Raw genomic sequence first — 17025 nt, 5'->3', positions numbered from 1 at the left:
ATGAGGTGGCATCTCAAAACATTCATGTGGAAATGGAATTCAAAGTTAAATTCCCTTTGTTGAAAAAAAATGTTAACCACATGCACAGTTTTTAATATGCATTTTCATGAGAGCTTGAAGGACCCTCATTGATAAAACACATTTTGGAGTTTGTTGTCTATTTTGTTTTAATTAGGAAGTTCTAATTTTTTGCTTTTTTCTTTCCTTCCTTCCCTACTTTCTTGAATTCTTCCTAACTTCCTTGAATCCATCCATCCATCCTCTCTCTCTCTCTGCCTTGCCTTTGCCTTTGCCTTCCCTTCCCTTCCTCTTTCCTTTAACCTGTCCTTCCATCCAACCAATGACATAGCAACAGAAAGAGGGGGGAGATGATAACAGAATGGGGCAGGGGCAGATCTTTTGCATCTACTGATTTACTCCTCAGATGCCTACAACAGCTGGACCTGTGCAATTGAAATCAGGAGCCAGAAACTCCATTCCACCTAGGTATCAGGGAACTAAGCCCTCAGGCCATCCTTCACTGCCTCTCAAGGACATCAACAGAGAGCTGGGTTGGAGCCAGAGCAGCTGGGACCCATGGGCTTGTGGTTTCACACACTGTGGTTTAGCTTATCTTGATACAATGCTCATCCCATATCACTTCTATCTTTCTGCATGTTTCTGGAATTTTTTATTTGGTTCATTATATCTATGCACTTATCTGTGTATGTGAATGGATTTTATCCACAATGAAAGTATTTTTTTTATTTTAGATTATAATTTAAACAATTATAAGCAATTCTCTAAAATAAAGAGAAAAAAATGAAAACAAGTGAATAAATAACTGGGCTAAGTTACTAAGCACCTTGGAAAGAATTAAAATGATATGTACAAATGAAAACATGGTAAGGAATGGTACTGCCAAAGGAGGTAATGTGTGGACTGAGATGGAAGAACAGAAAGCAACTGACCATGCAGGCAAAAGAAGAATTCTTCAGGAAGAAAAAAGAACAAAACTGAATGTCTTGCTATGGAAATAAATTTGGTGTATTTGGGGTACAGACACGATCGCACTAGGGCTAGGGCTATGTGAGATGCAGTCGCTGAGAAGAATTTGGAGTGATGAGTAGAGCCCAGCCACATGGTGCATTGGAAACCATAATTTTTATTTTTTTAATGGACTTCCATCTATTAAAACAGGAAGCCTTTGGAACTTGTATATTTAGGAGAATGTTGATCTAATTTAAATTGTGCAAGTCAACTTACAAGGCAGAAGCAAATGGATCATGGGAAAGCAATAGCTGAGATGTGTATCTATTAAAGATATCATAGTGGAGAGGATCTGTAGATAGAAACAGTTAAAGGTAATAGAGATAGAAGGAAGGCGAATAGGGATCCAGATACATTTTGGAGGTAGAGCAGGGAGCATCCATCTATGGATGTGCAGACATTGTGTGTTGGGATGGGAATAGGAGGAGAAATAAAAGACTCGTGACAATGTGTCACACCACACAATGGTCGCATATGTTGATATAAAGGGAAAGGTCATGATAGGAATAGGATAATGATCGCAAGGTTTTAATCTAGAGGTTTACTTTTAGCATATAAGTTTGAGATGTCTAGTAGACACATTGTATTTCATCCATAATACTGAGCTTTTCATAAATATACATTTCTATAATTATTTATTAGGTTATAATGCAGAAGTTTCTCAAGCCTTTTTCTCTGAAGTTAAAACTTGAGTTTGAAAAGCCTGATTTGCATGACGCTTGGCATAGAACAAGAATTCAAGGAATACCTTAAATAATGAGCTAAAATCTTTATTTAAAAAAAGATGTATTTATTTATCTGGGCCCTGCACAATGGCTCAGTGGCTAAATCCTTGTCTTGCCTGTGCCCAGATCCCATATGGGCACTGGTTCCTGTCACAGCTGTTCCACATCCCATTCACCACCTTGGTTGTGGCCTGGGAAAGCAGTAGAGTATGGCCCAAAGCCTTGGGACTCTGCATTGATGTGGTTACCTTGGAAGAAGCTCATGGCTTTAGGCTTTGGATAGGCTCAACTCTGGCCATTATGGTCACTTGGAGAGTGAACCAGCAATTAGACAATCTTTCTCTACATCTCTCTCTCTCTCTGTATGAATCTACCTTTCTAATTAAAAATGTATTTGAAAAGTAGAGTGATACATACACACATGAGTTGAAGGCAGGAAGAGAGAAAGAAAACTTCCTTCTGCTGATTCACTTACCAGGGCCAGGCCAAAAGCTGCTGGGAACTCTATCCGTGTCTCCCATATGGGTGGCAGGGGTGCAAGCATCTGGACCTTTTAAACTATTTTCCTGAATGCAGTGTCAGGGAGCTCAATTGGAAAATTGAGAAGCTAGGATCCAAACTAGGGCTCTGATAGGGGATGTCAACTTAGTTACAGAGTTAACCCTTTATAGACTTGTTATGAGGAACTCACACCCCCCCAAAAAAAAAAGGGAATAATAAAAAAAAAAAGAAAAAAACCACCATTCTGAAATGAAGATAGCACAGCATGAGTGAATTCCTCTCTTGGACATTTGTGCTTATTTTATTCCCAGAAATAAGATTCTTCTTCTACTGTGAGTAAAGCTAGGAAAGCCAGAAATGACTCTCAGGAGTTTCAAGCATATTGAAAAAGCATGTATTTTTCCAAATTATCACTTTCGCTTTTCTCTCCTTTGCTTGTGGTCATAGAAGGGGCTGAGGAAAGGGGTACAGGAAGCTTGGTTTCACTCATGTTGAATGAAGTAACGATGAGCGAGGCAAACATGTAAGGTGCTGGCCAGGCTCTAAAACGAGCTGTTTTCTGTTTTATTACGTTGGTGCGACTCCAGGCTATCTCTTCATGTTTTTCTTTTCTGACACATTCAAGCCCAAGTATGATGGTTAGGTAGCAAAATAACAGCTGAACTAGTGGGTGCGCTGCAGAATGAACACAGTCACCTGAAATGGGAAATGCGAGAAAGCCCAGTGTTTCTTAGCAGCATGGGTGGTCAGGATGCCAACCAAACCAGTCAGCTGTTGGTTTCCCTTGCTGTTGCTCATTTAAAAAGTAACTACAATTATGTGAGATACAACTACAGCCTGAGTCCAGGCAGGGAGAAAATATCCAGTAAGATTTTTAGGTACTATTTATATTTCGACCATGTAGCAAATAAATATATCTGAATGGTAACTCTCCATTTCTGGTTCTAATAACCCAAGCCACTTGGCTTTTGGAAGCTTATTTCCATTTACCTGACATTGATCATTGTGGAAAAACTGAATTAAGAGCCATTGAACTTATTTCAGAATGCACAAGAGATATGTTCAATAAATGCATTTTCTTGCATTGCTAGGAATACTATCTTTATAATTTGAAAAGTTAGCTTAGCTCTATTTTATCATTCATTCTAAAATTTTTAAAAGATGATTAATTATGTATATGGATTTATTTTGCTCATCTACTTGAAGGGTAAAGCAGGAGCAAGACCAAGAGGGAAAAATTTTGCATCTTTCTAGTCACTCCCTCAAAACTCATGGGAGAAAGAGAGAATCCAAGGGAGGCGAGGCTGCAACACTCTATTCCAGTTTTCAAGATTTACGCCCACTTATATCTGTTTCCTCATTAAATGACATAGGGGATTTATTGGAATACTTTTACTCTAGATTATATAACTTGATAACTGATTTTTATTAACCAGCCCATTAAATTTGTTTGATGGCTAAAATTTGCTCTATCTCATGAATGTTGAGTTGTACTGCATGTTCTGAAGTGATGTGCTTGCTAACAGAAAATGGATTGTCACACAGCAGAAAGCCTTGGGCTAGGGATGAATGTGGAAAGCCTCAACTCATGAAAGGCATTTTGACGAATTGAGGTGTTACTATGCTGCTGTCCAAGTCACATTATGGACAGTTAAACTGATGAATAATGTACTCTAACATAGAATGGACCGGGAAAAGTACAGGAAGTTTAACGATGTGCAAACCTTGACTCTAATCTACATAAAAATCATTCTCAATTATGTAGCTAATCTATACTCACAAGATCCTAGTCAGTTTTAGTGTGACTCAAATTGTCATCCATTTGCGATTTACTGATCACCTCCTAAATGCCAGGTTTATGTTTGAATATGGTTAGCCTAATCCAGTCTCTGGAAGGGCTCATAATCTCACAATCAAAAATATTACTCATGAGTCTATGTATTCTATCAATAACAAGATTTTTATCTTTAAAATATATTCAAAACATGCTAAATAGGAGAATAAACAAATGTAATTATAGGGAAAATATTATCATAATCCTCAGAATCCACTCTGATAAAAATCAATAAAACACAGGTGTTAAATCATTAGTCATCTTGTAGAAAATGTGGTTTATGTATTGTATGATATAAAAAAAGCACAAGTATTTAAAAATGCACTAAAAGAATTTAAGAAAGATATAAACACTAAAGAAAATTTATTTGCTTGGTAAAAATTGGACCCCAAGTCTAGAAAAATGAGAAATACTTGACATGAATAACTTTGTATTTCCATCTTTTCTATTAATAGTGGGCTAAACAAAACAAAACCTGGAATGCGTAGATAAGTAAGGTTCACTTCCCTGCTACCTTCCCACTCATAAGAGCTATACTTCAGCTGGCCTGAGCCATCAGTGTCTCTTCCACTCTCATTACTCCTCCTACTGAATGTTAAGCCAATGGACTCTAACTCATTTTCTTCCTCCATTTATTCTCTTGAGGCATATTTTTAAAATGCATTCTCCTACTCATGCATAGATTTACATTGTTAACCTGATTTTCTTTTATGGTTTTGTTCCTTTTGGTATTTGTTTCATTTTTATATGGCTAACACAACTATACCAGGTGCTATAGAAAAGTAGATCAGAGAGTGCCTTAATGAAACTCTTCTAGTCTCTCTTCCAACTACAGTCTTTGAGGTATGAAGTGGTGTCATATTTATTTCTCTCACCTATTAAACAAAGACTGAAATTAGGAAATAGGAAAATAAATCAGTTATTTCCAAAAGGCACTTTTCGTTATAAAGATTATATTTTTCTGTATCAAAGTGTGGATCAAGTTCATTGACCACAAACAATGTGTGGTCAAAACAGAAAGACATGAAGTATCAAATTATTAACCTGGGGAAGAGCAACGATGTGGCAGACTAGACAGATACTAATATGAGAACACTGTGAGGCTCGGAGAAATTCACGCGGCTATGCGTCACGCGGCTATGCGTCACGCGGCTATGCGTCACGCGGCTATGCGTCACGCGGCTATGCGTCACGCGGCTATGCGTCACGCGGCTATGCGTCACGCGGCTATGCGTCACGCGGCTATGCGTCACGCGGCTATGCGTCACGCGGCTATGAGTCTCTTATTTTGTTTTAAGCAAGGTTCAGCAAGATCAGGAGAGCTATGGCCATGCTTTTATGACCTCATTATCTTTATTGTTATAAGGCCAGTAGCAATTTCCTGAATCTCATTGGGTGGCTTGAGCAGAAAAAAAAAAGTGGTGGTGGGAGGGGATAATACTTTGTGAGAGAAGCTCCTCTGATCCTCCCAGAAATGTAAGAAGAAAGTACCCATGGAAGGTGCCTCAATTAGTAGACATTTGTAAATCAAAATGGGATAATCCATGGTAGCCATGAGGGCAACATCTGTTGCATTTTAAGGTGCCGAGTTCACCAGTTGGTGAAGTCCAGTGCGATAACGGAAGCAGTGGACAACGGAGATTGGCGAGTAAAAGATAAATTGGCCAAAGCTCAGTCATGGTTTTGACTACAGAGATGGGGCTTCTCAGCTTGTAGTATACCAACCAGCTGCCTAAGCATCACCTCGGAATTAATTAGAAGGAAGAAAAACATCCTTTCTGCAGTTCAAGTCTGCTCAACCAGAAATTGCATTTTAATGAGGTTCCCAGGTGATCTTACACACGCTATAATGCAAGGGGCATTAATTTAGAAGACTTGACTAAAGGGAGGTAAGAGATGACCGTGTTTTGCACTTTCCAGTTAATTCAGTTTCTTCCTAAGTTGGTTAGGTGAAACAACCATTTTAACTGATCTATTTTTAGTGATAACGTTTTAATTCAAAGATCTATCTGAGATTTTGTCAAACGCCTTAGATTGTTCTTCATTATTATCCCCAAAATATAGGTGCCAATTGAAGGATATAATTTGAAACTAGTCATGATTTTGAGTTTAAGAGTCAGTGTTTCAAAGAATTCCCAGTACTCATTTACAGAATTATTAATTAGAAAACCACCTGAATCTGTGTGGACTCAACCTACCATCTGGCGACTGTCTTGGGACGTAGCAGGATTAACTCCTAATAAAGATTTTGAAGACACGGGCATATGTTACACAGTCAGTGTCCTGAATAGAAGGTGTCCTGATTTAAAAACTGCCAGACAACCAGATTCAGAATACCAAGATAGCAAATGGGTGGAAGACTTCAAAATGTTAATGGTAAAATGCATATTATGAAAAAATTATTATACATAGATTTCAAACATTATTGCACCAAAATAAATATATTGCCATTCTACTCTCTACGAAATTTTTGACATGTCTTCAATACCTGTGCTCCACTGGGATTATCAACGAAATATTTTAGTTGCTGATAAGCATTCAGTAGTATTGTAAACATTACCTAAGATATTGCTGAGTAAACTACAACTCTAGTTTAAAATAATTTCTGTTATGTGTTCAGTATTTATTGCATGTTCCTTCTGCTCCAATGTCTAACTTCCTTTTTACAGCAGCTGTATAACAGATTTTTTTTTAAATCATGGTTTGTAAATGTGAAGAGTGAAACTTACTAACTTGAATATATTACTTTTAAAATCACAGTTAACAAGTAAATGGAAACTTATATTGCCAAACCCTGCATTTATATTTACCAGAGTAAAGGCAGTAAAAGCTTTCAGGATAAATTCCTTTGAAGCTCTGAGAAGCCAGCTTACTTTTATAATTACCAACATAAAATGAGATGTTTGATCTGAGTCCTTTTTCTTCCTACACTCTTGTTTCTTACGGCAAGTAATTTTTTAATATGCAAGATGATTTGGCAAGATTGTTTTCTATAGTGAACAGATCAGTTACTGTTGGTCAAATATGTATATGATAATAAAATTGAAAAATAATTTGGTTCATATAGGCTGAATAAATTTTGTAATTAGACTATTCCTATTGTAGCAGTGACGATTTTATAAACTAAAGCAAAAACAAAACAAAACAAAAACTTCACAAGTTCCATCTGGCTCTTCTCTGTTGGACTGATTCCTCTAGAGGTGGCTTATGAGTCAGAATTAGATGCTTAAATCACAAGACAAATTATGTAGCCTAAGTTATCAAATAGCAACTCAGACATTCTAGGTCAGCAGTTAGAAGCTCTACTCCACAGTCGATTAATCTGAACAATTTTCTACACGGCAAATAGGGAGAACAGGAACATTGCTATCAGTGTGTAAAAACTTGCCAAAGGGATGCTTCTAAATACAGTCTTCAGATAGCTAAATACAGCTCTATCAGATATTCTCAGCTCTAATTTTCCTCTAACAATCAATCAAGTGTTACATACTATTTTTTTTAAAAAAGGTATTTCTTTAAATTTGCTATTAGATTGAAATAATTTAAAGGAAGAGGAATGAGACAGGGAATAGACTATCATGCATTGATAAACTTTCTCCTAGACAGTAAAACTCTGCTCCCTACAGGAGACCATTTGAGTCTGACAAGTCTTTCTCCCTTTCCAAAATAATAACAACCTTCTCTGATCATTAACATGGTGCTTTAGAGTTTGCAAAGTACATTAAAGATTCATTTAATTCTCACATCAATTGTGGAACTATTATCATCATTTTAAAAATAAGAAAACTAAACTTTGGAGAGAGAAGTTATGCATTAATTGCTTTACACAATTAGAAAGGGATAAAGTTTTCTAAATTGTGTCTCCCAGACTTTCAGATTGTCTGGTATATTTCAGTTTGCAGTACCACAAATGTTTAGTATGCATATGTGAAGTATTATCGGTGTGTCTGAAAGATCTTTTTTTTTTTTTTGCACATAGTCATCCTATTTTGGTTCAATTCAAGGAAGCAACATACATTGAGCTTTATTAAAACTCCATGAATATAAGTATGCCAAATACAATATACAAAAAATCTTTTTATCTAGTGCATGAACATACTGCATTTATTCACCACAATAAAAATGACTCCTTAACTACAGTATGTATCCCTGAAAAAATAAATAGGCTTACAAATTAAACAACTTTAACAAACAACACACTTTAAGTGTCTTGTACTGCATATGAATCTCAATAAAATAAATTTCAGTAAGACTGATATTTTAAGAACTTGAATTAAAATTATTGTTAAAAAAGAGACTCCTGCTTCAGAAAAGCTAAGATAGTGACACAATTATTAATTAGACCATTAATCTTTGACCATTTTTGGTGACATAATATTAGCATTTGGACTTATCTTTTGTACTGAGTTCAAAATTAGTATTTTACATTCAACAAATACCTAGCCAAAATTGTAGACCTTTTTTCTTGCAGCAGTTCTTATTCCATTGTTTCACTTATATTAAAATTTTTATATTCATGCTTCTTACACAGAAATATATTTCCCATCTAAAATTGTTATTTGTTGTGTAAGTAGAGGTAGTGCAAAGTGAAAGATATAAGTCATTATGCAGAAGCTTCTGTGCAAGACAGAGACTCTGCTCAGCCAGAAGTGCACCAGTAGGCAGTACCAGCCTAGAACAGTCCCATATAGTAGGGACTACTCTTCCCTTCTCAGTCCTCCTATCCAATCGGAATCTTTCACTTTGAGTGAAGACAATAAAACACAAAGGTATCGACCTCTTAGTAAGCAACACCCACAAATATCACAAATGGAAGAATCTTCCACTTTCCTTCCCACTGTTCCATTCCAATTGGAATTTCCTGGTAAAGACTTAACTTATTCAATAGGCATCATTATAGGCGACATAGATAATGTTAGTAAAAACCACAGACAAAAAAAAAACTTGCATAGACCAAAAAAAAAATGTGCTGAGAAAAATACATTAAAAGTAATCATATTAACTAGCCAAGATTTAAAAAAATATTCATTTTGAAAAGAATTAAAGATATGTCCAGGGTAGCTATGCACATCTATAACTTTAGGCAGGGAAATCCTCTTTGAGGAAGTTACATTAGTTGAGACCTGCACAGCTGTGTGTGCAAGTAGAGAATATGAAATTAGAGACAAACAGCAGATAAGCTCTAATGGAAGATCAGCTTTGACTGTGGTGAGGACACAAAGGGAATCAGTGACAAACTCTCCAAGTTTGCATCAAGCAACTGACCAAGCGGTGCTTTCAGTAACTCCACAGGGAGCCAGGAGAAACAGCTGTTGGCAGTAGAGATCAAGAATTTTTCTTGACTTTATGAAGTTTGGGATACCTAATAAGAGTTGAAGAGTACAGTCTAGAAGAATCAAATGCAACCTTGGGGCTGGTATTATGCCACAGTGGGTTAAGTTGCTACCTGTAATGCTGGCATCATAAATGGGGACCGGTTCAAGTCCCAACAGTTTCACTCCTGATCCAGCTCCCTGCTAATGTGCCTGGGAAAGGGATGGAAGATGACCCAGATACTTAGGCCCTGTCAGCCACATGGGAGACCCAGTTGAAGCTTCTGGAAGTCACTGTGGCTATCTGGGTGTTGTTCCCACTCTCCTAGAAACTGCATTTCAGATAAATAAAACCAATCTTTTACGCAATATTCTCAAAAACTTTAATTGCCTAATTGTAGTTCTGGTTTGAGATTTTGTTGTTGTTGTTCTGGATCCCAGAGACAAGATTAAAGAAGGGTTCTGTAAAGCATGTACTTGGAAGGAGGCAGAGATGGGGACAGAGATGGACAATAAAGGATCATCAATATACTGGGAAAGGAACAATTCACTGTGGAATAAGGAATTTGTGCCTCTGTGCAGTTTGGTGTAATTTTTCTTTTGCATCTTTAAAAAAAACTGATTTGTTTATTGTAGTTGGAAGGCAGAATTTCTCTCTCTTTCCTCTCTCTCTCCCCCCCACACACACATACACACACCCACACACACACACACACATACTTACACAGAGACACACATACACATAGACCTCTTTGATTGACTGATTGATTCATCACTTTATTGATTGATTGATTTCCTGGGTGCCTGTACAAGCTAGGGCTGAGGTGGGCCAAACCCTGGCATTCCCACTTGGAAGACAGAGGGTCAGGTAAGTGATCCATCCTCCACAATGTCTGAGGCTGCACTAGCTAGAAGCTGTATTGGAAAGAGAGCAGCTGGGACTTGAGCCAGGCACTCTGACATGCCAGGAGAGCATAGCAAATGATACTGTACACTGTGCTGCACATCCTGCCTTGCTGTAATTCTGAAACTAGATAAACCTCTCTATCTGCAGGTGGAGACTAGTTTATGAGAAAGCACCAACCCTATCATTTATTACATGATTTCCTTCAATTAGAAAATCTTTTATAAGTCCTTTCTAAATCCCACAACCCCAAGCTTACATTTTAGCAAAGGGCAAGAAAAAATGGCACACAAAACAAAAGCTCCCAATCAATTTTACCCTACCAATCTGTTTTACACCGCAGCCAAAACAATTTTCTAGCTTACAAATCTGAACAAGATTCACCCCTGTTGAAATTACTTTATGGTCCTTCTCTCTCCTGGTGGATCACAATATTATCACTAATTAGATCACAACATAAGTCTCCTCGCCATGACTGACAAGACACTGCAAGCAAGCTGATCCCTGCCAGTCTGTCCCAATGCACTTCCTGTTGCCTCTTCTTCAGTCAGTCTGCAGAGGTTTTTATTCTCATGTGACCTTTGAGTTCCTTGTAATTGTTACTATTCTATTCTCCATCAGAAATTCTTCTTACTCCTGTTTTCCCTTCAGATCTTCATTCCTATCAAGAGCCTACCTTGTTCCATCATCCTAGGTCTGATTTACTCCCTGGTCCCACAAACACCACTTTATCCTTAGCCCTAACCATTTCATATTGCAATTGTCTGCATACTGGTATTTCTAGAATCTTACTGATGGCAGGGACCATGGTTGTCCTGTTCATGAATATGATATCACACTTTGTATGCCTAAAGTCATTTATTATCTATGAACTCTAAATGTATTTGTTGAATAAGTTCAAAGAAATATTTCTACAAGGATACGGGCCTACTAGATAGTACAACCTCTAATTTTAAACAGCACACGTACTCAGAAATCATTTACAGGATTATTCAACTTTGAGATACCTTTCTCTGCATGATGTTATATGACCCAGATTTACATTGAACAGCTTTGCCTTTGCTACTAGGTGAGCTTTGGTTAGATTCTAACCTGTATACTCATGGGTACTCTTTCCACTTCATTTAGGCAAATTCCTAAAGGAGTACACTCACTCACCCACTAAGTTAGGTGTGTTTTGGTAAATGAACTGCCATTAAATTCCCTACATTTGAACTCATCATCCCACAAACTAGACCAAATGATTTACAGTGCATGTGTATATGTGTGTGTGTACCCACATATATATAGTATCCTATATTTAAAATAAATGATCCTTTATTTATATTTCAGATTTTAAATATGGCCTGTACCTGATGAAATATCTTGGAGAGGAGACCCAAATCTAAATATAAAATTGGCTTATAATTTATATACACATATCCTAAAGGTAATTTTATAAAAAATATTAAGATAATTGTGTAGATAAAATTTTGCAGTATGGAACTTTCAATGTGCAGTATCACATCAGTGCTATAGCAGTTTCATATTTTGAAGATTTTAGAATTCAATTTCTAGATTAAGTGTACTCAACATGTGGGTCTTTAGGATTTTCACACATTTTGGGACATTTACTTTCATATCATGCAGGAATAAGTTTCAGAAGTAATTATTTCACTATATATATATTGATATATACTTTTTAAAAGCTAAGAACAAATCACAAGTTAACTAAAACACATGGTCTATTAAGTATAGGCATATGTAATTACCTTCTAATGCATATTTCATATCCAGAGCAAAGAGAGTCCACATGATTTCAGCACTTACTTTCCCCATGTTCAGTTCTTGAGGAAACCTAAAAACAAACACATTTTTTTAGCGCATCAAAAAGCAGGTGTCTGAAAGGCCACATGCTACATTTTACATGTATAGTCAGTTCTTGCAGTTCATAAATATTTCCATTTCTGAAAATCATTTAGGAAAAAATTCATACATGGGTTTTTTAAAAAGTGGCATACCCAATTGCAGGGATAGGCAAGCACTGCATGATGGGAAAATAGACTTGATTATGTCAGAGCCAAAGTAGTGGCACCCTGGACTCCCCCTAGATGTGTAATGCTGTGTATGAAAGGCACCTTCAGTTTTGTTAAATACTTCATTTTCTCATACCATGATTATGAGTGTAAATCAAACAAGAGTAGCAGATACCATGTAGCACCAAATATGTACACGTCACGTGCATCTACTGGCCACTGTCTGGAAGAGTGTTTCAGGGCTTCTGCTCTCTATGCCCACAAAGTGATTTATTTCACAACTCCTCTCTTCCTCCAGTGAAAGAGCTGATCAACAAAGCTCTATTCCGCACTTTTGAACTCCCAGGTTGGGCTGTGTTTTAGATCAAACAGGCTCAGGATGAGCACCAGGGCCCTTCTGCTACTTAGGACGCACTCTGGTTGTATGTTTCCAATTTCCTAATGAGGATGCTAATACAAGCTCAATGGGTAGTTTGAGAAAAATCCTTCCATTACACTGCAAGTATGCCATGCCAGGTTGAAAATGTTTAGTCTTTCAACAAAAATACATGTCAATATATGCATAACACATAATGCATTTACATACACATGAACAAATTTCACAAATACAGATATAGACAAAAATAGATCTGCCATTTATTTTTCTTTTTAATCCAAATCTAAAATGAGTAATAGAATCTTGTATGGTATAAAGGGTATTACGTAAGGCACTAAGATCTGAATATGACCCCAAGAGAAGACACTGAGACACAGAACTATTTTAGCCCAACTTCCCACCAAAAGCAGGATGTATTTCACTAATGTTCCTCAATGATTGCCATCTATCAATCTGTCTTACAATGTCAACTGATATTTTAACACCTACAGGAAGAAGCTTTGAATTTATCAAATGGTTAAACTCAGATCTTTACTGTGATTAGAAAAAATTAACCCAAATCTATGCAAATTAGTTTTCATTGCCAAATTCTATTTTATTGATATAAAGATTAGCATGGCACTCAATTTATTTCAAAATATTTCATATGTAGGTAATATTAACATCATGCAGTTTGTAGCATATTAATTTTATGTAATAAATATGCAGCAGAAATTGTCATTGCTAAATGTGACAGTTCTTTGAACTCCTAAAAAGTGATAATCGTTTAATCACTTTAATTTTTTGAATCAAGAATAATGTAAGTACATGTTGGTTAATCTCACAGTGCCCCAACATGAAAAACAAAGACATTACATAAAAAGGAAATCACAGAAAAATATTTGTCATAAATATAGATGCCAAATAATTAATAAAAGTGACATATTCAATTTTCTAATATATAAAAGATAATATATTGTGATCAATTGATAGTTATCTCCAAATGAAAGTTAATTTAGTATTTTTAAAAATTAAACATTAAAAAAATTAACCAAAGGAGGTTTAAATTAAAATAATAGCAGTATTTACCATAGCATCAAAGATTGTTAAATAATTAGATACAATATAACAAAAGTACAATATACATATAATCAAAACTACATAATTCTGGGACATCAAGTATCAGTTAAGAGATATGTGTTGTATTCCTAGCGTTGTACATCCAATGTTATTAGAAGGTTAAGAGGTTAAATACTTCCAAGTTACTTTGCAGATTAAGTTAGAAGTGCCACAAGAGATTTAACAGAAATTGGTAAGCTGATTTGAAGACTGACATAGTAAAGACAAAAAAAAAAAAGCAGTGCTTAAAAAAAAACAAAAAAACAAAAACAAAAAAAACCCTGAAAGGATTCCTATTACATGTCCTTGTAAATTTTTATGAAACTATACTTACCATTACACGTGTCACAAAACATATTAACTAGCTTTTAACAAAGTACAATAATAAGTTAGTGGAGAAAGCATAGATATCCAAGCAAGTGACACAAGGATAACTGGATATATGCAGAAGACACAGAGGAATCTTGACCCAGACCTTAGCACACAAGAAAAGAGATTCAGACAGCACAAAACCAGGAAGGCTGTCAAATAAAACAACAGAAAATCTTCTTGATCTCACCCTAAGCAGAAGCTGCTTATGTATGTGATGCAAAAAGTACAATTTATAAAATAAAGTATTACTAAGTTGTACTGTACAGATTAAAATTTGATCTTAATGGTTCTGTTGAATGAACGGAAAGATAAACCAATACAGTGATAAGGAACTAGGAACAACATGTGAATTCAAAAAACTTTTACTCAAAATGCATAAAATACACTAAATATTTCTTCAGAAAGACAACTTTCCAGTTAAAAAAAAAAAGGAAAATTATTTGAATGCCACTTCAGAAAGAAGAGAATTAGATGGCAAGCAAACTTCTGAAAATGTGCTCACGGAATTATATATTAGGTACTTATTAATAAGATTACAAAGTGAAACCACTACAAGAAGTCTGTTCAAACAACATTTAAAACTAAAACTAAAATAAAAATATCAAAACTATATAAGACAGAAGGGGAGCTGAAAGCAACGATTCTTACCATGCAAATGTTACAGTTGTGTTGGGAAACAGATGTTCTAATTTCTTACATATTAAATATACAACTACCAGCCCGGTGTGTTATTCACTGCCCTCTTCCATCTAGACCATTGCACCTCCAGGGCACGGTGGTGTCTTCCTGGGACTCGCTATTGGGCAGATCTTTTCTCCTATTCCTATGCTTTTACATAGTCAGTGTCTAAAGGGGAGGATACTGGCACATATCTGATATGTTATTATTATTATATGCCATTGAGGTTCAAATTCATGAGCTTTAAAAATACCATTCTGGGAAAAAACAACATGCTGGGCCTGGCGTGGTAGCATAGTGGCTAAATTCCTTGCCTTGCATCCACCAAGATCTGATATGGGTACTAATTTGTGTTCCAGCTGCTCCGCTTCCCATTCAGCTCCCTCCCTGTGGCCTGGGAAAGCAGTCAAGGACGGCCCAAAGCCTTGGGACCCTGCACTCACATGGGAGACCTGGAAGAAGCTCCAGCCTCCTGGCTTCAGACTGGCTCAGCTCTAGCTGTTGTGGTCACCCAGGGAGTGAACCAGAGGATGGGAGATTTTTCTCTCTCCTGTTTTTTTTTTTTTAACTTTTCAATAACAGCAAATAAATAAATATATATATATACCATGCTAATAGCCCTGTGTGGGGTAGGAGTAAAGCAAATTGGATTCATTAGGTTTATGTTTTCATGAGGTTTTAATCAAATCTGTAGTGTTTTGTTCATTTTGGAGAAAATCCCAAATCATATACATTTACATGAAGTAAAAATAAGAAGTGATATAGTTCAAACAGCTGCTGATGTAATCGCCTTCTACTGTCACATTGTAGCCCATAAATAAGCATGATTACTGTCACTGCTAATTAAAAAAAATAAATGTGACTTAAAATTAAAACAGGCATATCATTAAGCAAAAATTACTAGAAATAATATAGCTGGAAGTTCAAGATGCAGAAAAATAACCTGATACAGTTATTCATAGAGTTAAAAATAATACTCTCTAAATTTGAAGGAGAGTAATAATCAAGTGATAGATTACAGAGGCTACATTACCCAGATAATGGTTGTAATTGCATCAGAAAAGACTCAAAGTCATCTCTAAAATATTTTTTCTTTAATGTAAAAGCTTCAATCAGATACCTTCAAAACATAGCATCTAAAATAAGATGTTAGTTTCAGGGTTTTCTCAGTTATATAAGCACTGTCAAGTTTGATCTTCACCCTTGAAAAACTGTGATTTAAATTTCTCATTACTACAGTTATATCCTCAACATTGCAAACGTCCTAGAAAAATACACACGATTTATGTAAAAGGCAAAGGAGTAATATTGTTAATAGTAAAAGAACTGATACAAATCGATAGGGAAAAGACAAAATGTTGAGAAAAATGCTTATGGAGATGGATGTGCAATTAGAAACAGTTGGGGCTTGGAAGATCTCTCTCTCTCCCGGTCTCTGTTTTCATCTTCTCTTTTAAATAAGTAAATAAACAAACAAACAAATAAATCTTTTCAAACACAAGGATTTGTTATTGGGATTTGAAATATCTCCAATAGAGAAACAACATATGTTCAAATTCCTTTATACTTAGAGTAGACATAAAGTCATCTTACAACCAACACACATTTTTAAATTCAGAATGATTAGATTAAGAAATTTAGACATGAAAAATCAGTGATATAATGAGAAATACAACATATGGTTCTTTGTTCATATTTCACAATAATAAAAATTCTAATCACTGAAAATCTCATCTAATGTTTCTTTCCTTTTTGTATGGTCTATTGATTTTGCTATAAAATATCTAAAGTTCCAATTACTGACTTGTCACTTCATGTATTCATCTTTCTTCAAATTTAAACCTCAAGATATACTTCTTTTTAAATTATTTTTTATTTGAAAGCCGACTTTACACAGAGAGAGGAGAGTTAGAAAGAAGATCTTCCATCTGCTGGTTCATTCCCCAAATGACCACAATGGCCAGAATTGAGCTGATCTAAAGCCAAGAGCTTCCTCCTGGTTTCCCACACAGGTGCAGTGTCCCAAGCACTTTGGCCCTCTTCCACTGCTTTTCCAGACCGTAAGCAGAGAGCTAGAGCAAAAATGGAGCGCTTAGAATACTAACCGGTGTCCATATGGGATATATGACCATGTATCGCTATATATGCTACACGGTTGAGGATTGACCTGCTATACCACTG

General features: G+C 35.9%; 1 protein-coding gene across 2 annotated transcripts in view; it reads right to left on the bottom strand.

The window, feature by feature from the left end:
* Positions 1 to 17025, bottom strand: part of UNC13C (unc-13 homolog C) — a 500819-nt gene that overhangs the window by 162844 nt on the left and 320950 nt on the right. For both annotated transcript variants that reach the window (XM_040969448.1, XM_040969449.1), the window contains one exon: positions 12057 to 12142. In XM_040969448.1, coding sequence (XP_040825382.1) covers positions 12057 to 12142 — 86 coding nt within the window. The remainder of the gene's footprint in view (positions 1 to 12056; positions 12143 to 17025) is intronic.

This window comes from Ochotona curzoniae, unplaced genomic scaffold (genome assembly GCF_017591425.1).
Source record: "Ochotona curzoniae isolate NIBS_2020 unplaced genomic scaffold, NIBS_Ocur_1.0 scaffold_4701, whole genome shotgun sequence".
Taxonomy (NCBI): Eukaryota; Metazoa; Chordata; class Mammalia; order Lagomorpha; family Ochotonidae; genus Ochotona; species Ochotona curzoniae.
This window is presented reverse-complemented; position numbering and strand designations above follow the sequence as displayed.